This window comes from Felis catus, chromosome B4 (assembly GCF_018350175.1).
Source record: "Felis catus isolate Fca126 chromosome B4, F.catus_Fca126_mat1.0, whole genome shotgun sequence".
Classification (NCBI taxonomy): Eukaryota; Metazoa; Chordata; class Mammalia; order Carnivora; family Felidae; genus Felis; species Felis catus.
The window spans coordinates 64,843,061-64,864,941 of record NC_058374.1 but is presented as its reverse complement, the minus strand read 5'-3'; the positions used below and the strand labels follow the sequence as shown (position 1 = coordinate 64,864,941).

Genomic DNA, 21,881 nt, shown 5'->3' with positions numbered 1-21,881 from the left:
TAAAAAGCATCACTTTCTCTTCTCTTTCAGGGTAGGTAGAGCCAAGTTGGCTTAGGTTATTTTTACACAGTAAATGTCATGTTAGCTTTCTTGGTATGTATCAACCTATCTAATTAACCAGCAGCACCAGTAATTCTGAATGGTTGCATTCTTTCTGTGAGAAGGTAATTGCGTATTGCTATTCCAGATGTCTCTAAGACTACTGCTTCAGATTTCTGAGTTAATGATTAACATGAAATCAGCATGAGAAATGTGATTTGCCTTTCTCTAAACCTGGGATCTGGGCTCAGAAGTGCTTGCCTAATTGAGCTGTTGATGACAATTTCCGATGAGGTTATTTTTTGGCAGCAATATCTTACTAAGTTGGCTGTGAGACCTATCTCTCTCTTTAACCACAAGCCTTCCTGGCCACTTGATTACCCCAGAGCAGAAAGGGGGTGGGGGAGGAGCATTTACTTTTAGCATCGTTCCAGTCTGGAGAGTCAGGGGGCAACTTCCTTAGGTAGTCCTTGAGGAGCATCTCATACCGGGGGATCCGCTGAACAGGTTCTAGCATGTGGTGCTGCAAAGTCAAGCTCCCGCACACCTTCTGTCTCTATAATGAGAGAGGTTTTTTAAAGAAAGATTTAAAAATTAAGTTGGCCAATCTAAAAACGGTCATACGGAACTTTAATCGTGGACAGGATTTCCCTACAAAGTGTGCTCTGTGGATCACCTGCATTAGATTGATCTAAGGCACTATTAAAATGCAAATTCTGAACCCCACCCCAATAATGAAACCACAATCTTTGAGGCTCAGGCCTGGGAAGATGCATTTGAAAACACCCCAGTTTCTTACACCATGGAAGTTTGAGGCCCACCAAACTAGAGTAAGAACAGAAAGAAAAATCAAGCAGAATTTTAAGGAAGAAAATTCTCAGATTGCTGGCAACCACTTCAATCAGTCACTAGAAAGGTTTGTGTGGTCACATCATTGAATCAGACTCCAGAGATTTTTAAAAGATGCATGTATTTAATGAGGTTCACTAGGCCCAACTGCGTTAAATGACTTTGGACTCAGCAGAAACTGTTTAATATCAAGGCTACCATAAATGTCATTTCCTTTGAACTTAAAGACTCCACAGAGAAGAATGACAAGATCTGAGTGCCTTAGTATCTGTCACAAAATTTTAATTTTTCATTAGGTCATGGCAGTCTTTTCCATTAGAAACTGAACTCTGTAAATAGATCTCCTTTTCTTACAGCAAAATTGAGTCTATATAGCCTTTGCTTTCAATAAGCTGTTATGACAGGGAAAAGATTACTTGAAAAATAAGACATGTTCTTGTTCATATTAAACAAACCAGGAATCCAATTAAAATAGTTATTAGACTCTTACTATGATCAAGGCACTGCAGGGTATAAAAGTTGTCTTAAGACATGATGTTTGCATTCAAAGCAAACAAGAAACTAAAGCATTCACAGACAAGAGAGCATTCAACAAGAACTCTGATAAGGACAGCTGCTGGTGCAAAGGGAAGTGAAGACCAGGGTCGAAGGGCAGGAAGAGGGACCTTGGAGAACAACAGTCAGGCATGAAACATGTTGAGTTTTGTTGGCAATAAGATATGTATGGGGAAACAGGGGCTGAGGAAGAACAGGTAATCTGGGGTAATTAAGTCAAGGTGAATTATTTAGACTTGCTTCATCTAATGCAGGTTTTCGTGTAGGAGAGCAATAGCATCAGATTTGAGATGTGTTAACATTAACTTACTGCAGTGTGACTTAATCTACTGCAGTGGGGAGATGTGGGGATATTAGTTTGGAAGGGATTACTGTAGACCAGGAAAAAAGTATAGAGTCTGAAATCACCATGGAAGCTGAGGAAATCATAACTTTACTTAATAAAGTGTAGAATATTAATGTTATAAGTTTAGTCATCTCATTTGATTTTCTCCAAGCCTATAATATATAATATTATATATCTATGAAATATAGAAAATATTACCGATCCCCACATTTTTACATGAAGAAACCGTGGCTCAGAGAAGTTAAAGTCATCTAAGGTCCCATGACTAAGTGGCAAACTAGAATCCTAAACTCGGTTGATTCCCAGTCCACTACTCTTTTCAACACCTCAACAATGCCTCATAATAGGGAGAAGACTGATATTTCAGAGATAGAATTTTAAAGATTTCATTAAACAGTAATGGCCACTATCACCACCATCATTTAGTGAACACTTACTATGCAGTAAGCATACTAAACATCTTCAGTATACTGTTTCACAGGCAAATTAATGCACAGAGAATGAGGAAAAGTGACGAAAGATAAAGTTAACTTATCAAACTCTGGTGAACGAGAAAATATTTGTTCTAATAATCACATAACCACAAGCTACTCTGTATAAGGCACAAAAAATCAAGATGGAAAAAGTACTTGGGCGCTAAAGGCAGGAATGGAACATGTTGACTTTGTTTTGATAGCAAAATGTTGATACAGAGTTGTGTAACCAGCATTCAACAAGGTGCAATGACAGTTTAGAGGCAGGAAACAGACTAGAAAAATGACCCTACAGGCATCTGTAGGACATGATGGTTAAAGCCTCAGGAACATGTGACATCACAGAGGGTGTGAAGGTTGAAAAGAATGTGAAGGGCCACATTCTTGTACTCTGTCCACATTTCAGTATAAGTAAAAGGGGCTAGTAAAAGAATCAAAGGAGCCAGTATTCAGAAAGGTAGATGAGTGTTTAATGATGAGAGAAGAAAAAGAAAGAGTAAATGGGAAGAGGCAGGACTTTTGGTTATGGCTGAGAGAGCAGACTAGCAAAATCCCCCCTGGAAAACGCAACTAGAAAGGGGGATAAAACTGATAAAACAACCATTTTGGTACTTTGGAAACTGATGAAAGGCATAGAACGATCTGAAAAGTATTTATGCTTTGAAAATTGTTGACCTTTGGGTAAGAGCAGTGAGAATCTGTGGCATTCTGGCCTGAGGCCGTACCCATTCCTCCCCTAACAAAGGAAGTTTCAATGACCGAAAGGTTCAGCAGGGGTGGGACTGGCAGTGTCTCTGCTAAAGTTCAAGAGGGCTCATATTATTAGATTTGGAATGGTGGGCAAGGCACACATCCAGGAACACTGTTGGTGAAAGTGAATAGTTCTGAGGTGGGCAAGTGGAGAAGACCAATGGCTTCACTGGGCTGAAGCTGTGGTTGTGTGTTGGGGAAGGGGAGCAGATAATTTTCTTGGCTGAGGCTCTGTAGATGATCAGCAGAGACTGAAGACAGCTTGACTCAGCACAGTTTCCTGGCCACCCTGAGGCTGTGAACTCGTCCTGAGGAGATGTAAAAGGGTCCAGTGGACTTGAAAATGGTCAGATCTTTAAATGTGCTCCCCTATGCATAGACAGGTCCATCAGCAGAGGACAGAAGCGTACTGGCTCTAGGTAGTTAATCATCTCTGTTCAATAACTGTTTGACCCCTAACCTACACAGACATAGGGGTAATCCCTACAAAACTGGGATCCCATACACACACATGAATATTAAACAAAAAAACTGAATAGAGACATTGGCAACAGCATACCAGAAGAGAGACAGATTTTATAGATTTAGTATAAGCAAGTTACTAAACAAACGAAAGTAACCAAAGCCACTTTCAGTGGGGGAAAGCAAAATCTGGAGTTGCTACAATAGGTTATCTAAAATGTCCAGTATTCAACAACAACAACAAAAAAGAGACATTCAGAGAATAGTAAACTGTTACCTATACTGAAGAAAAAAGGCAATCAAAAGAAACTGTCTCTGAACACAGATACTGGATATGGGTGACAAAGACTTCAGCGTAGCTATTATAAAAACATTCAAAGAATTAAAGGAAATTGTAGTTGAAAAACATGAAAAGTGTAACAATAATGAATGCACAAATAGCAATTTTCAAGGAGGAAACAGGTGTTATAAAAAGAACCAATGGAAATTCTGGAGTTGAACCATACAATAGCCGGGATGAAAAATGCACTGCAGGGACTCAACAGCAGATTCCAGATGGCAGAAGAAAAAATCAGAGTGCCTGGGTGGCTCAGTCAGTTGAGTACCAGACTTTTGCTCACGTCATGATCTCATGCATCAGGCTTGCTGCTGTCAGCACAGAGCCTGGTTTGGATCCTCTGCCCCTGTCTCTCTGTCCCTCCGCTGCTCACTCTCACTGTCTCTCTCAAAAATAAATATTAAAAAAAAGAAAAAAAGAAAAAAATGAATTCAAAGAAAGATTAATAGCAATTATACAATCCGGGGGCGCCTGGGTGGCGCAGTCGGTTAAGCGTCTGACTTCAGCCAGGTCACGATCTCGCGGCCCGTGAGTTCGAGCCCTGCGTCAGGCTCTGGGCTGATGGCTCAGAGCCTGGAGCCTGTTTCCGATTCTGTGTCTCCCTCTCTCTCTGCCCCTCCCCCGTTCATGCTCTGTCTCTCTCTGTCCCAAAAATAAATAAAAACGTTGAAAAAAAAATTAAAAAAAAAAAAAGAAATTATACAATCCGGAGAACAGAAAAAAGACTGAAGAAAAATGAATAGTCTCAGAAACTTGTAGAATAACATCAAGAACACCAACATATGTGTACTTGGAGCAAATTATTTGAAGAAATAATGGCTGAAAACTTCTAAAATTAATTAAAAAAAAACCCTACACATCCCAGAAATTCAATCCTAAGCAAGATAAATATAGAAAGATTTACATTAGATACATACTGTTGAAAGAAAAAAACAAAGAGATAAATTTGAAAATAGCAAGAGAAAAGCAATTCAGCACATACAGGAAATAATATAATTAATAACTTCCCATATGAAACAACAGAGGACAGAGTACAGTGAATGACATTCATTTTGCTGAAAGAAAAAAAAAAAACTATTAACCCAGATTCTGTATCTAGCAACACTATCAATTCAGTAGTGAAGAAAAAAATAAAGATTTCCCCCAAAAAAGACCAAGAAAATTTGTTACTATCCAATCTCTGCCTTGTAAGAAACATTTATCACTCTTCTTTTAAAAATTTTAAAGTTTATTTATTTTTGAGATACAGAGAGTGTGTGTGTGAGCAGTGGAGGGGCGGGGGGGTGGGGGGTGGCGCACAGAATCCAAAGCAGGCTCCAGGTTCTGAGTTGTCAGCACAGAGCCCGATGTGGGGCTCAAACTCACAAACCATGAGATCATGACCTGAGCCGAAGTTGGATGCTTAACTGACTGAGCCACCCACGTAACCCAAAATATTTAACACCCTTTGTAGAAAGGAACTTACTCTAGAAATGGTAAATATATGGGTTAATAATTTTTTTTGGTACATTTTTTCTTATATCCTCTCCTCTTTCAAAGATACAAAATTATACAAAATAATAATTATATCACTGTATTATTGAATTTAAAACCTATATAAAGGTAATGTATATGATACTAAAAGCATGGAGCATGGAGGAACTGAGCTACGATGGAGCAAAATGCCTGTATTTTATGAGAATTAATATTAGCATTAACCTGAAGTAGATTGTGGTAAATTAAGATGCATATTATAATTCCTCCAACAAACAGTAGGAAAAAAACATTTAAAATTTAGAGGAATTAAAATGGTAAATAAAAATATTTGTATAGCACAAAAGAAAGCAGAGAAAGAGCAGCAGAATCCTCACCCCAAGGACCTTATGTGATCTCAAGAATTCCTTTTCAACATTTAAACTATCAAGTTATTAACACCTTTGACTAGAGAATCAAGTAGAAATCACTATGGAGTTATCTAAAATATGTTATCCAGGTTTGGCACAACTGAAAAAAAGTCAGGACACATATGTAAAGTCACACACACACACACACACACACACACACACACACACACACAGAATAATAATGTCTGCAAAATGTCAGGTTTATGGCAATCATTTTTTATATTCATTGCATCATCTCAACCTCTGAAAGCAAGCAAGAGAGTCACAGACCCGAATGGGAAATCACTTTGTAAATCCATGTGAATCTTTATAAAAGCTACACTCTCCTGGTCTCAAAAGCAAATGGAGAATTTACTGCTCAGCGCATGGCATGTGCTCGATAAATACATTAATTCTGCATAGATGATTTTTACATCATTCAGAATAACATGGAATTTGGTGGTCTCAGACAGATGTCTCAATCTAAACTTTAGATCTAGAAGACCTTATGATTTGTATAGGAAAATAATTCATAGCCTTGAACAAGAGTCCAATTACCTGAATTTCTTCAACTACTGATTTGAACTGGGGGATACGCTCTGTCATGTTTTTAACCAATTCCATTGCATTATCAAATCCTTTCACATATTCTCCATACATCTTAAGGAATGGTGCCAATTTCTGAAGGATGTCACCAATTCTAGGGGTAGTTTCCCTGTATAAAATACAGAAACAAGTCATTAAGATTTCTTATAGAGTAAGTGAATTAATAGGACTTCAAATGAAGTGATCACTGTGTATACACATTCTTTGCTTGATCAGATCCACCTTGCTATGAGATTGGTAGAGAATAAAGCAGCGCCTTTTTTTTTTAAGTTTATTTTTGAGAGAAAGAGCACGAGTGGGGGAGGAGGAGAGAAAGATGGAGACAGAATCTGAAGGGGGCTCCACGCTCTGAGCTGTCAGCACAGAGCCCAATGTGGGGCTTGAACTCACGAACTGTGAGATCATGACCTGAGCCAAAGTTGGACGCTTAACCGACTGAGCCACCCAGGCGTCCCTGAAGCAGGACCTTTTTAAAGGGACTTTAGGAATGAAAAACTATGGAGTTTTTAAAGCTCCAGATTACCCTGGAATTTTGTCTCCACTAATCAAAAGATAGTTTAGAGAGCAGAGATGAAATCCTTTTAAACCAAAGCTAAAAATGTACCACAATTTCTTTACCATACAAATTTAACACAGATGTTTGGCTATAGCTCTGTGTAGCATTGTTGTTTCCATTTATAAGCAAATAACACAGCATCTAATATGACTGCCTTAGACAAATCGTTGGCCATCTATTCCTCTTACCATTCTTGCATTCGTTTTTCCAGCTCTGGCAATAGGAATTTACTATGGAAGACATTTATTGATGAAATATTAGAAAAGATTTTATTCACCATCTCTGCTGAAAATGAGCCTCGATTTGCTTCTTCCAATAATTTGCAGTAAAATACCTGAATAAGAGAATAAAGCAAACGTTACTTCAAATTTACTGGTTAACCACCTACCACTGGGCTAGGCATAGTGGGCTCTTAGTAACTTATTGAATGAAAAAGTTCATGAATCAAGAAATCAATCATTTTTGAAATGGATGAGTATATGCTTTGATTGAGAAGAACCAGGAGTTAGAATTAGAAAAGTTGATTCTAACTTAGGCTCTCCCTCCGTTTTGGAGATATTAACCTCTTCTACGCCAGAAAATTTCCAATTGAGGTAAAAGGATTTACTTCTATCTATAAGTAGAGTTAGACATGGAAGGAAAATTTTATCTAAATTAATAATTTTTGGTGGTATTTTTCACTCTTCTTTATGTTTTGAATGACTTTGACAGTATTGCCCTTTATTGTAATTTGTGGGCCTAAATCTCACTTTCCCTATTAAAACTGTCTGCCCCCTTGGGAAGGGAGGCCATCATAATTTAGTTCCCACAGAAGAACAAGTGCTTAATATCTGGCCAGTGGATGAATAAAAGAATATTTCAGTTCACAGATGTCTACTTGCTTTTTAGTAAGTAATAATGCAAGATAACTTAAACACTTATAAAAGGGTACAAAGATTTTCTCCTGTACATAACAATGGTATCTTAAAGACACTTTTTAAAAAACTGCACTCTTAGCTATTCTCCACTATGGCTACTATACCTCTTAATTGCCATTCTGTTAAATGTAGGCAGAAGGAAGTCTGTTCCTTCAAATGTCCAGATGGTTGTTAATTTTCTAAATTCACCTCCACTGCATTTTCTTGGGAGGCAAAAAGAACACAAAATCATGTCCTTAGAGACTCCAACAGATAAGATATTTTAAGTAATTAAGACTCTAAAATTCTAAAAAGGTCAGCAACAGTAGCTGACAAGCTAATATGGCTAAAATAACAAAAAAGAACGAAGACAAAAAAAACACAAAACTTGTAAGAGGAAAAGATATGTCTCCACAATAGGAATACTTAACGTTTCTGGTCTGTATTCCCCTGAGGGGAAATTGTTTCAAACATATAAACACATGAATTGACTGACTTACAGTGAAATTCTTTGGAAAGTGAGTGTTTAAGACACAAACTCATTATTTCAAAGGACAGAAGCCTTAATGTGGCCCCTTAAGGCTCATCTGACAGGGCCATAGTCCACTCTAGGAACCAATGATAAGGAGGCATACCCAGGATGGCCTGTTCCCATGAAGTTCCAGTTTTCCAATGGCAGAAGTGAGATAATTCTTCTTACAGTTAGTACTCAAACATGGCAACTTTCTCTTCTAATAAGAGGGGTCTATATGAGCAATTTACCAGTTATCTTGTTCTTTTATCACTAAAACAATATTAAGAAGCCTTAATCATTTTTAAGCGATTCTTTGTAATGTGTATTTAAAATGATACTCAAGGCCCCAACATGACGAAAGTACAAAATGTGATAAAGTACTCTGAATGCCATTTCTAACAAATATTGACTGTGCAACTTTATGCCAGGCACTATATTAGATGTCTCCTACAAGCTTGAACAAGTGAACGCTCAAAATGCCTTCTGGCCCTATTACTCCATCAATTCAGATGACTCACATGGGTCTGAACAGCACATGAGACAAACAGAATCAATGACATATTCATGCAGGCATTAGAATCACCAATCTCTTATTTAGATTATAATGGGAACATGGCTCTAGGATCATAATAAATGGTCACGAAACAGACTAGTGTTTAGGGATGAAAGATAAAGGCATTTTGTGACTCATACAGAGAGTCCTTGAATCTGCTTTTTATGAACTGAAAAACCTTTATGTCTAGTGCATTTACTGACAAAGCTAAAAATCCTAAAGATTTCCTTGAAGAAAAAGCTTTCACTGGCAAAAAACAGTTATGCCCATCCAGTAGTTTCTAAAGCCCCTTTACTAAAAATGAAATATAATGCCAAAAAATAAAATAATCCTGAATGGGAAAATATTACCTTATCTAAGAGGTCAAGTCGGTTGACATAAGCTCTTTCTGTAAGCAAAAGTTCGTTGGCTATTTTGTGAAGTTTTTGTTCATTAGTTTCCTAAAAATAGAATAGATATTCACATATTAGGAAATAAAACTTAGACAAGACTTTTCAAGTAATAAACACCTTATCAAATGGTCAAAACAGTTTTCTCAAGCTTCTCAGCTACCCAATTCCTTTCAGCCATGAAGGACCACCCAACCAGAAATGAACAAAATTAAAAATAAGCATTCTGCTAGATTTAACCTATAACGACTTCTTTAGCTTCTGTCAAAATCAACAGTATCATCTATTTTGCCCTTGAAACACCTTTTATGTTTCTCAGACACTAAATTTGGCTCATTTTCTCCCTTTCTCTCTCAGGCTACTCTTCAGAAATGATTTCAACACTCTTTCAGATAATTTGTCTAATTATTAGTTCTATGCATCTAACTTTTTGCCTTTTTAAAAAGACATTAGGAAAAATTTCAATCCTATATGAGTAAAGAGTAAAATGAACCAGCAAATATCTATCAATGAGATTCAGTAACTATCAACTCATTGTTAATATTGTTTCATCTATGCCCTCCTCCTCTCTCTACCCATGTTATATTAAATTAAAAACAAATATTTTATTATTTCCTCAGTGTATGTTTACTTGGCCCCTAAATGTATTAGTAGAGCTTTGCTAGTTCTGTGAGAATGGGAACACTTTTTTTCTCGGTAACTTGGTAACCCTCCTGTCTAATACAGTGCTTCAATAAAATACTGGCGTTTGATAAATATTGCTGAATAAATGAATGAGTAGCAATCACACATTCCTATTGTTGGACATTTATTACCACTCTGACATGCTGTCAATGTAAGACCAAACTCATTTTTTCAGGAAAGCCTCTATCCTATCACCTCCCAACTCCACCCCACTGGAACTTTACCAGCCTGGCAATGGTTCCATCCTTTTCCAGTCATCTGCCTTTGGTACCCTGAATCACTGTAAATGTAGCTCCCTGCCATAAAATCCAGCTGGCTACGAATGTCTACTCATACTATGTCTTTAGCAACCATCCCTTTAATTGTCATCACTGCCGCCTGGTTTTGCTCATACAGTATCTCAAACCCAGGTTAATCAAGAACTCCCATTTTGATGTGATTCTACTACTTTTTGGCTCTAACACACCTTGTATGCAGTTGTATAAGCAATCTTTCCAACTCTGCTTTGCCAAGATCATTCTACTTTCCATAGAAAGAAAACGTTTAACAGCCCTCCTTTCTTTTTTTAAAATTTTTTAAATGTTTATTTATTTTTGAGAGGGAGGAGAGAGCACACGTGTGTGAGTGGGGAGGGCCAGAGAGAGGAAGACACAGAATCTGAAGCAGGCTCCAGGCTCTGAGCTGTCAGCACAGAGCCTGATATGGGGCTCAAACCCACGAGACATGAGATCATGACCTAAGCCAAAGTCGGACACTTAACCGAATGAGTCACCCAGGTGCCCCAACAGTCCTCCTTTCACCAGTGGGATAACAGCCAGACTATGTATAATTCAGGGCTGTTCAAATCTCATCTCTACTCATTGTCTCAGACTTCTTTCCCATTGTATCTTTGCAGGCACCCTTCCCTCCAAACACATGAATCTAACCCACCATTATCCAAATGTGTCCATGGTCATTCCCAAACCTTTTTTCTTTCCATCCTCTCTGCATGGCATATATTCTTGCTTTATCTCTCTCAGTATTGAAGACATACTTTTTTGGGGGGGATGGGCTGCTGAATTTTTATTCCTTGTCCATGGAGCCTTCTTCAACTACCCAGAGCTCTTGAACTTGGTCCTATTAGAACTCATTTTCTATTTTATACATCTTTTTGTTGAGAAATTTCTACCTAGCTACTTTGCTGAAGTACCCTTTTCATTGTAGGCAAGTACGAAGAATAGTAAAGGTTTAGTAATAACTCTGCACCAAAGGAGAACAGAACATATTTCAAACCAGTGCCTAGTTTGTGTAAAGGCTACATTTAAAACTGTGTATAAAATGCTATTATACTGTATAGCATGCTTCATCGTGTTCAACATATGAGGTTACCATGTTGCTTATTACAGTAGCACTGAAATGAAGTATTTTTATGTGAAGGCTTTAGGTAAAGTAACATAATACTGTTAAAATAATTTGTGGTCTCAAAAATACCGAAATAAAAACTATATTGTCATTAAATCCCGCAGCTAGCCAAGGTTTTGGTTAAACAATCAATTCAGGGTAAAGTACTAGCATTGTTGTCTGTCTGTTTGACATCCTTTCCCTCTATTTCTTAATGATATCCAGATTTGGTTAGTATATCTACCTTACTACTAGGTGGCCTTCCCTTTGGAGAAACTATCCTCATTCCCCAGATCAAAAGGTGGGCCCGAACTGGTGTAATAATCAAGAATATACAGTGATTGGTTCAAGAACCAATGAGACATGAGGGAATATGCACTAGGACTTTCTACTCTTAAGGAAGAGCCATAGAAAAAGAAATTTCTCTTCCATGCTCCATGTAAATAAGGGTACCTGTAGACTTGAGTGCTACGGGCAGCCACCCCATAACCACAGAGATGAAGTTAATAAACTTCCTTATTATTTAAGCCAGGTTGAGCGTTACTGGTGTTATTTGTGTTAGAAGCATCCTCATTAATATGGAAAACTGAAATACGATGAAACATGGGGTATATTCTGCACAACTGAAAAAGTCTCAAGTAATTTTTAAACAATTACTACTTATAGAGGAGAAAATAATGAGCTGAAAATGTGACTTCCAAACCTATAAGAGAACACAAATATGTAGTGAATATATAAGAAATATATCAAAATTTCAGAGGAAGATAAATGTATATTCGACATACTCAAAAGAAATACTGACCTGCATCAATACTATAAGGCATTTGTGTTTTTGTAAGCCAGATTTATTGATATATGACTTACAGTAGTAAGGTTCACCCTTTATATAATCATTTCACTACCACAATGAAGATAAAGAACATTTCCACCAAAACTTAAGTCTCTATAGTCGGTCCCACCCCTCTCCTATTACCTGCTCCTGTTAATAATTAGATCTGTCCTTTTCCAGAAGGTTGTATAAATGGAATCACATAGTATGTGCCTTTTGAGTCTTGCTTCTTCCACTTCTCAAAATGCATTTGAGATACATCCATGATGTCATTAGTATTAGTGACTTGCTCTTTCCAAGACCTTTGTTTTATTCTAATAGTGGTACTGTGTCTTTGTGACTCACTCACTTTCATATGTTCTGATTCTGGTTTTGACAAATACCTTTAAGGAAAACCATCCAGGAAAGTCTGTGCCATGATAAAATAATACATCCTTTATGAGTCAGAGAATTCATTAACCAACAAGTCAAACTGTCTATCATTGCCATGCAATGAAGTCACTCCTGAGGTCTTCCACATCCTACAGGATCTTAAATCAGAAGCTTATAATAAATGATCTTTTGCTGACTCTAAATCACACTTTAGCTGAATGTGGCAAATTGTGGGTATCCTGGTCATATTTTGCAAAATCCAAGGGAGAGACCAGCAGTTATTAGCAAAAGCTGTGTCCTTCCACACAGATGGTCTTCTAACGTTAGGTCCCTGACCTTGCCAAAACCAACACAAAGTTAAGCAAAAGTAAACTCGCTGACATTCGGTTTAATCACTTGCACACAGGTTTGTGAAAAGTTACTAAGGATTTTTGTGGTAGAGGTGAGGAAATCATGGACCCAAACAACAATGTTGCCATAAGAACAGCTAACGATTATTCACTGACTGCTTGTTATGCACCAGATGCTGTTACAATTATTTTATATAAATTGACTAATCTTTACAGTAATTCTATAAAATAGGTACATTATTCCTGTTTTATTGGCAGCACACACATACAACAAAATAAAATGTCAAGGCTTGGAAAGGCCAGGTGACTTGCTCCAAGTCACACGGTTGAAAGGTAACTGAATCAGATCCCAATCATCTAAGAGAGCCTGGGCTTTTAAGTCACTGGTCAGTAAACCTTTGGCTCTTGCTCGAACTCTTCTCTGCAACAAACAACAAGACTATAAAAAGTGCCTGCAAGGGTTTTCCCTTCCCAATTTTCTTTTGACTAACAAAATACAAGCTATCCACTTAAAAATGAAATGTGGTACCTACTCTGCATTTTAATGGATATAATCTTTCTCTAATATAAACTCTATTTATGGCAGGCTTTTCAGCATTTTAGTAATGATCATCAGGTAAACGGGGCGCCTGGGTGGCTCAGTTGGTTAAGTGTCCGACTTCAGCTCAGGTCATGAGCTCGCAGTTCGTGAGTTCAAGCCCCGCGTCAGGCTCTGTGTTGACAGCTTAGAGCCTGGAGCCTGCTTCAAATTCTATGTCTCCCTCTCTCTTTGCTCCTCCCCCGCTCACACTCTGTCTCTCCTTCAAAAAATAAATAAAAACATAAAAAAAATTAACAAAAAATAATCATCAGGTATTGAAGATTCAGTCATATTTGATATAATGATATGATGGCTTCTAACTTTAAAAAAATTAGTTACTGAAACTCATCTATGAATTACATTTAAGGAGAAATACAGAATCTATCTGCATGCCAGGGGCTCTATTACTCTAGGAGATAGTTTTTTTTTTTTTAAGGTTTGTTTATTTATTTTTGAGTGGGGGGAGAAGGGGCAGAGAGAGAGCGAGGGAGAGACCGAATCCCAAGCAGGATCTATGCTATCAGCACACAGCCCGATGCGGGGCTCGAGCTCACAAACCATGAGATCATGACCTGAGCCAAAAAGTTGGATGCTTCACTGACTGAGCCACCTAGGTGCCCCAAGACTTATGCTTAAATAACAGACAAAGTTGTTTTAAAATTGCTGGTACATTAGAAATGTAGGCTGGTATTTTTTTTAAATAAAAAGTTAAATAGATAAAGTTAATGTTGTTTCTTATTATTTGCCACTTCAAAACTATGTAACTGCTACTTTTGTGCTTAGCACTTCACTAAGTCATATATTCTTGTGATTCTTTGGAAAATAGTAATGGCTACACAATATTGATTTAATAAATAATCCTATTTGGCTCTACTGGAACCTAATACACAGGCTTGACTCTTTAAAAACAATCAACATATGCTATTACAAAAGCATCTTACCTTTGATATTCCTCTATAATATAAAGATTTTTTTTCAGTTGTAAATGACACTACGTTCCTATGTTGAAAGCTGATTCTCAGAATATTGCCTCAAGTAAAGATGCAATAGAGTACATCTGAACTACTGAAACTGAAAAGATAAAATACACACTTCTTACAGTAAGAGATTACACAATTTACTTTTCTCTGCTTCTTGCGCTTGCTTAATGCACTTCCTAGGTTAGGACTGTGCACCTTCACACCCCCAGTGACCTTCCAGTAGAGAGCTGCTCCATTCTCACTAGGCTAGATTCAGCCTGGTCATTAGTCAGTGTGCCTGCTGGCTCATGAATGTGCTACACTGTCAGTTCTGCCTCCTCATTTACAGATGTCACCAGCTCCTACGGCTCTTTTCAGACCTTTTGGCACGACTCTTCCATATGGCAGGAGCCCCAGACAAAGAGCCCCCACGGCAGCTCACAGACTTCGTTTATTGGATAGGCAGAAAACGCTCATGTGGAGCCAGAGATTCATTCTTCAAAATCTTAGTACCATACGCACTGCCACATGTCTCAGAACCACCAAGCAGGGGAGCAGACATTTTGGAAAGAACTTCATAAAGGTTAATAAACAATTAGAGTTTCCTACAAGATGCTTTAAGGGCAAAAGCTTCAATTACATAAAAATGAACCAGGTACTGACATCATGCTTTATTACTCTTCAACTATGCTTTTTAACTTTTCAGTACATGTTCTCATGATTTCATTTTAATCAGGAAGAATTTTTTTTCTAAAAACATGGAATCAAAACTACTAAAAGTTCTTATAGTTTTTTTCATATATTCATTACAGGTTATATTTAAAGTAATATAAGTTATTGGGTTTCTTGGTCCTGGGAGTTTCTACCCATATTTGCTACCAATTAATTAAATTCTACCCTGCAGATGGAAGATGTAGCTTTATATGAATACGCATGTTTCTGCTTTCCCTGAAGTCCATTCTTTCATAACAAGATGAGTCAACTTAGGAAATTAACACTTGATTCTCTACCACAATTCATGAGCTGTATGAAAATTTTGATATGTCATTTTTAATGTCTTCCATGTGGCTCCAGGTGATAATTTAAAATTAGATCACAATATTTGAATGTTACATAACTGTCCTATCATCTCAAAAAGCATCTTAAAATCTCTAACTTGTGTCAGACACCTTCATTCCAATAATCCATAATTCTATAGAGTTCTATAGATCCTTTCTTATTAATACTAAGGAACAGGGAAATCAAGGGAAGGTATCACAAGTGAGTGATAGTGACAGCCCTATTTATTGAGTACTTACTGTGTGCTAAGCACTAGCATGTGTTTCACATGAATTAGCTAATGGAATCCTCATAATACTCCTGGGAAGCAGGCATCATTAATCCTTTCACTTTATAGATGAGGAAGTAGTGTCTTAATGAGGATGGGTAACCTGCCCCAAATCATATAGCTAAGTAAGTGACTCAGCCAGGATTCAAATCTAGGTCTGTAAAATAAAGTTCTTGCTTTGTCACAGCCTCGTAAGGAAGAGAACTCCCTGGGGATTTGCAGGACAAGAAAATGGAAAGGTAAGGGAATAAAACACAGATTTTTGTGTTCAATGAAGATCATGTAATAATGCCATAATGAAGGCCATATGTTCTCAGGGAAGATTTGTAATCAGCAAGTAATTTATCACCAGGTTCACATTACAGGAAAAAGAATACCCACTACGACCCATGCACATTATTCCTTTGCCAGGGCTTCATTATAGAATATCACAAGAATAAATAGTCTATTACCTTAGCATGATCCTTCAGGAAGCTTTGGGAGCAAAGTCCAAGCCTGCCTGCCTGCTTTCTTTCTTTCTTTCTTTCTTTCTTTCTTTCTTTCTTTCTTTCTTTCTTTCTTTCTTTCTTTCTTTCTTTCTTTCTTTCTTTCTTTCTTTCTTTCTTTCTTTCTTTCTTTCTTTCTTTCTTTCTTTCTTTCTTTCTTTCTTTCTTTCTTTCTTTCTTTCTTTCTTTCTTTCTTTTCTTTCTTTCTTTCTTTCTTTCTTTCTTTCTTTCTTTCTTTCTTTCTTTCTTTTTCTTTCTTTCTTTCTTTCTTTCTTTCTTTCTTTCTTTCTTTCTTTCTTTCTTTCTTTCTTTCTTTCTTTCTTTCTTTCTTTCTTTCTTTCTTTCTTTCTTTCTTTCTTTCTTTCTTTCTTTCTTTCTTTCTTTCTTTCTTTCTTTCTTTCTTTCTTTCTTTCTTTCTTTCTTTCTTTCTTTCTTTCTTTCTTTCTTTCTTTCTTTCTTTCTTTCTTTCTTTCTTTCTTTCTTTCTTTCTTTCTTTCTTTCTTTCTTTCTTTTCTTTCTTTCTTTCTTTCTTTCTTTCTTTCTTTCTTTCTTTCTTTCTTTCTTTCTTTCTTTCTTTCTTTCTTTCTTTCTTTCTTTCTTTCTTTCTTTCTTTCTTTCTTTCTTTCTTTCTTTCTTTCTTTCTTTCTTTCTTTCTTTCTTTCTTTCTTTCTTTCTTTCTTTCTTTCTTTCTTTCTTTCTTTCTTTCTTTCTTTCTTTCTTTCTTTCTTTCTTTCTTTCTTTCTTTCTTTCTTTCTTTCTTTCTTTCTTTCTTTCTTTCTTTCTTTCTTTCTTTCTTTCTTTCTCTTTCTTTTTTTTTTTTAAGATTTTATTTTTAAGTAATCCCTATACCTAATGTGGAACTGGAACTCACAACCCCAAGATCCAAAGTCACACGCTCTACTGCCTGAGCCAGCCAGGCACCCCCAAACCTACTTTTGACCCAGCGACAATGTTTTTCCAATCCGATGTCCTCTATTCTATTTATTCAATTCTAAACAGGAGAACAGGTGACTGAGAGTTTAATCTGAAGGTTTACATTCTATCTTTTTGAGATAGGGTGGGAAAAGGGCAAAATAGAGCTCACACTGAGAAGGACAATTTAGTTACTTGCACAAGATCAGAAAGGAAGTAAGTGGTAGCAAAGAGAGAACTCTGTTCTTCTTATATCCAATTTAGTATACATTAAATTGTCTTTTGCCTTTTGCAGAAATTAAAGATCATGCATCAGGAAGAATATATGCTCACAATCAATAACTGAATTAACCTATCTCAAATCTAGGCAGAGCATCAAAGTAATTAGGTCACTTATAAATATTTCTGATGATAATTCCCTGGAGTTAAAACCTTATGCATATAAATGAGTGCATTATGTGCTAATAACCTATGGGCCTCAGAGGATAGAAACAAACAAAATATAAGAAACCTGTGTTAAAAAGGAAGAGTCAGCCAAAATGCCCTCTGTGCCTCCCACAAAGGAGCATCTCACTTTAAAACAAACTGGTAGGTGCTGGGACACTCACTTGGCAGGATATACTAAACTCTGGATCTATTAAGGGACATTTCAGGTCATGTGTCTGTTTCCCTTGAATTACAAATGAGGAAACAGGATTTTACTTTTATGCTTACTTAACATATATATAGCTCACATTACGTTTTAAGGCACTGTTCTAAATCCTCTACAATGATTTGATGATCTATATGCCTTGTAATAACCTTGTGAGGTAGGTTATTATTTCCATGTTGCAGATGAAGAAAACTAAGCTACAGAGAGCGTTAAGTGACCTGCTCGAGGTCCTACAACTGTAAGTGGCTAACCTGGGCTGCAAACCTAGAGACTCTGGTCCTTGAGCCTGTCTTCTTGACTGGTTATTGTATATTGCTCTTTTTATTTTTATTTTATTTTTAAGCCACATATGATGACTGCTGTGTTTTTAAGATCTGACCTTGCCATTTCTCTCACACCCATGCCAAACAGCATCGTTAATATGCATCCTGACCTCCACGCACCTCACTTTCCCAAACCTCCTGGTTCATGTCAACATTCTGTTAAGCCCCACCACTGACTGTTATCTTCTCGTTCTCTTGGCACTGCTGACTCGCGGACCGCGGCTCCCTCCCACTGCCAGTTCCATCTTCTCTTTCTTGAGTTCCAGGTCACTCAGCAACGCTGGGGAGACTGCTGATTGTGCCCACTACCCTTGACCCTGGCCCTCAGAATCTTAGTCACAAGTCACCACAAGAGCTTTCTCCACTGTCCTCAAGCTCCAAGCCCCACCCCTTGAGGCTGTACCTCTCTCACTGAGTTCCAGACTCCCTGACTTCTCAATTTACACTAACGGGGAATTCATCCTCTTAGCCTTGCGCTGAATCTTGATTTAATCTTTGAGTTCCCTTTTTCCCTTGCCTCAAGATATCTTAGGTAATGATCATTTATCTCAATCCTCTGTTTCAGCTGTTTCCTCTTTTATTTTCTGCAGTGCCTTGCACATAGTCTATGTTCAATATAAACGTAGTCTGTTTAATTTGATTACCCAGGTTCTCTGAGCTAGTTTGCTATGATGTCCAATCCTCATAAGCTCACCAATAATCCTATGTCCCCCTCCCCCAAACCCTGCGATTCTCATAACATTGTTCTCTTTTCTTTTTCCTCTCACACAGCTATGTTCCCCTTTTGATTCTGTTTGTGCTCTCCAGGGCTCAGTCTTTGCCCTTCTTCCTGTTCCTGCACATTCTATTTTGGCAGTATTAATCACACCCTTATGTACATCCTCTTACATTCTTACCCTCTTTCCTGAGCTCCAGACCCACATTTCCACTTGCTAATTAATAGCTGCAAATGGATGTCCTGCAGGTGTCATAAACTCAGTAGTACAAAACTAACCTAATTAGCAAGTCTACTCCTTCCCATCATTCCAAACACAATTGCTTTCCTTCCTGTCTTCCACCTCAATTATTAACATGTTAGGAAACCAAGGCCTAGCAAATTATGTTAAAATACCATGTCTGAGGTCACCTAGCTGGTATGTGACGAAGATTGGGTTTGAAGTCATCTCTTTTAATTCTAATGTCTTTATCCTTAATCAATACACCATAAAACCTCCAGAGTATTCCTTTTTTGAGTTTTATTTGAGTGGGGGAGGAGCAGAGAGAGAGGGAGAGAGAGCGCAAATTCCAAACAAGGGGGGCTCAAAGTTACGAACCATGAGATCATGACCTGAGCCAAAGTCAGACTCTTAACCAACTGAGCCACCCAGGCGCCTCCAGAGTTTCCATTTTTGTCTTAGACGTCTTCATGAGGACAATCCACACATCTTTCAACTTCCGTATGTCTAAACCTATTTTTTTTTCCTCCAAATATGCCACTCCTTCTATTCTCTTGTAGTTCAGTAGGTGATACACCAACAGACACTTCACCCAAGCTAGGAGTTGAACATGACTCATTCCCTACCTCCAACAGAAGGTCCTTAGAAACCTCTCTTCCTTGTCCTAACCTTCTGCTGCATCTGTCCAGGACCTCATCCTCTCACACCTGGATTATTGTAGTTGCTTGCAAACTCCGCTCCATCTGTTTTCCTTTTATCTGACTCATTTTTTCTAAAACCCACAGATGTATAATCATGTCACTTCCATGCTTTAATTAAATGCCTCTGAGGCCACACAGTAGTTGGCTTATGGAAAATTTGAAATAACACAGGAAAGCACCTATGTTTAATCCTACAAAACAGGATGCAGAATGACCATACATTAGGCTACTGAAATTGTTTTCTCCCAAAAATCAGCTCAGAAAAAAATAAGTTGGAATGTTAAATATCAAAGCAGCTCTCTCTGGGTAGTAGAACTATGAGTGATTTGTATTCTCTATGCTTTGCTGCATTTTCTTTATTACCTATGAGGATTGTTCATTGTTTTCAGGGGAGAAAAGATACAGGTTAGGCATACAAACCGCCTGTAATTTGTCCCTAGCTTACGTTTTCTTTTTAAGCCTATCCTATTCTCACACTCAATTCTTTGGCCCTCTGGCCTCGTATTATGAGGCCAGGAGTACCCACAAATATGACATCTATCCACTTGCCGCTGCTTGTTTCCTATACTCTGCCTCTGCCTAGATAGAGCCACTCCTCCCTGCCTAACCCCATTCCCATCTATTCTGAACCAACCAGCAACCTCTCCTACTTTTCTTCAAGCTAAATTCAACTGCTTCTCAGGAGCCTGCCCCTCAATCAGCCCTTCCCCAGGCTCAGGTCATTCCTCGTCTGTGTTTTTGAAGTATGTGTTTATTGCACCATATCACGGTGATTTTTCTCTTATCTCTCTCCCCTGGGTAGACCAAGGCTTTGAAGGCAGGACGTGTACTCTTCACATCCTAGGTGTTTCTGGCACTTAGGACAGTAAGCCTGGCACAATGAGTTTGCAAATGGAACAGGTGTTTTTTTCAGATACAGGCTCTCTGAGGTTCATTTTCTCTCACCTCGCTTTCTTATACCTTTCCAATAGACTAAATGGAGTCGCTACAAAATAAAGAACTTTCCAAATTCACCATTCAGTTCTAAGTGAATAAGAAAAGCGATCCTCATATGGACTATCCATATGGTTAGTGGGACACCTTTTCTGTTATTCTACACATTGTTTTAAAACTCCAACAACTTCAGTGAGAACTTTCACTGTAATACTAGCAACAACAAAGACTGATTACTGAAGCTGGATAATTCCTTTGCTTCTGCTGTCTTTCAAATTCTTGGAATGAAAGCTGAGCTGGCAAGGGAAGAAATAGCTAAGAGTAACTTACTATTTGTCTTCAGGTATCTCAACAGTTGTCGCCCCCAACCTTTACTTTTTTAAAAAGTGAAAAAAAAGAAACTCAAAGCCTTACAGAAAAAGGACTTATAGCCCACCACAAGAAAGTGACAGCCAAGGTAAACACTATGTTTTAACTGCCAGAAAACTCTGATACCTCACATTACATCCTGCAAAATCAACAGTGTTAAGAGTTACAATTAAGTGAAGTTAAAGGAGAAAAAGGAAAAGTGACTTAACTTGGATTACAGCATTGACATTCTACTTGCAATACTTCTGAATTTGATTCTCTGTCATTCTTTTCCTTAAGAGATGATTATCTTAATTTCTTTTGTGAGGGGCAGAGGGAGAAAGGGAGAAACAGACAGAGAGAGACAGAGACTGGGGGAGAGAGAGAGAATCTTAAGCAGGCTCCACGCTCAGCATGGAGTTCAACTTGGGGTTCGATCCCACAACCTTGGGATCATGACCTGAGCAGAAATCAAGAGTTGGGTTGGATGCTCAACCAACTAAGCCTCCCAAGTGCCCCTGTCTTCTTAATTTTTGAGTATGTTCAAAGGTTATAAACTCTCAAAGATTATGTTAAAATATAAGTAAAATGGTAATTAAAAAAAAACTAGAAAGAAAATTTAAGTTTTTAAACAAAAATGTTTCTATAAATATCAATTATCCATCAGTTCTATCAAATCTCTATCTTCATTAATTCCTCACTTTATTATACAATTTCTTTCATTTTTCATGAAATGAATGATTAACTTAAAATGTTTCTGTAATATTCTTGATAAAGCTATTACTAAATTTAAATACATTGCTTCTTTGAGTTTATGCTGCTAATAGGTATGTAATTTCTATCAACTTTAGTCTTTAAAAGGTCACATCTATGTGTTTATATTTGGTTTACAATATGAAATATAGAGGAAGGAAACACTGAATA

The 21,881-nt window shown here is 37.5% G+C and overlaps 1 protein-coding gene across 15 annotated transcripts in view; it reads right to left on the bottom strand.

Annotated features, from left to right (window-relative positions):
• Window positions 1-21,881, bottom strand: part of FGD4 (FYVE, RhoGEF and PH domain containing 4) — a 245,031-nt gene that overhangs the window by 58,700 nt on the left and 164,450 nt on the right. For 13 of the 15 annotated variants that reach the window (XM_045061638.1, XM_023256914.2, XM_045061639.1 and 10 more), the window contains 4 exons: window positions 9,149-9,238; window positions 7,024-7,169; window positions 6,232-6,388; window positions 457-595 (listed from right to left, as the gene is read on the bottom strand). In XM_045061638.1, the coding sequence (XP_044917573.1) occupies window positions 457-595; window positions 6,232-6,388; window positions 7,024-7,169; window positions 9,149-9,238 (532 nt within the window). Of the gene's footprint in view, window positions 1-456; window positions 596-6,231; window positions 6,389-7,023; window positions 7,170-7,856; window positions 7,956-9,148; window positions 9,239-21,881 lie in introns of those variants that run through there. The other 2 variants (XM_019834803.3, XR_006600633.1) reach the window with 2 other exon arrangements.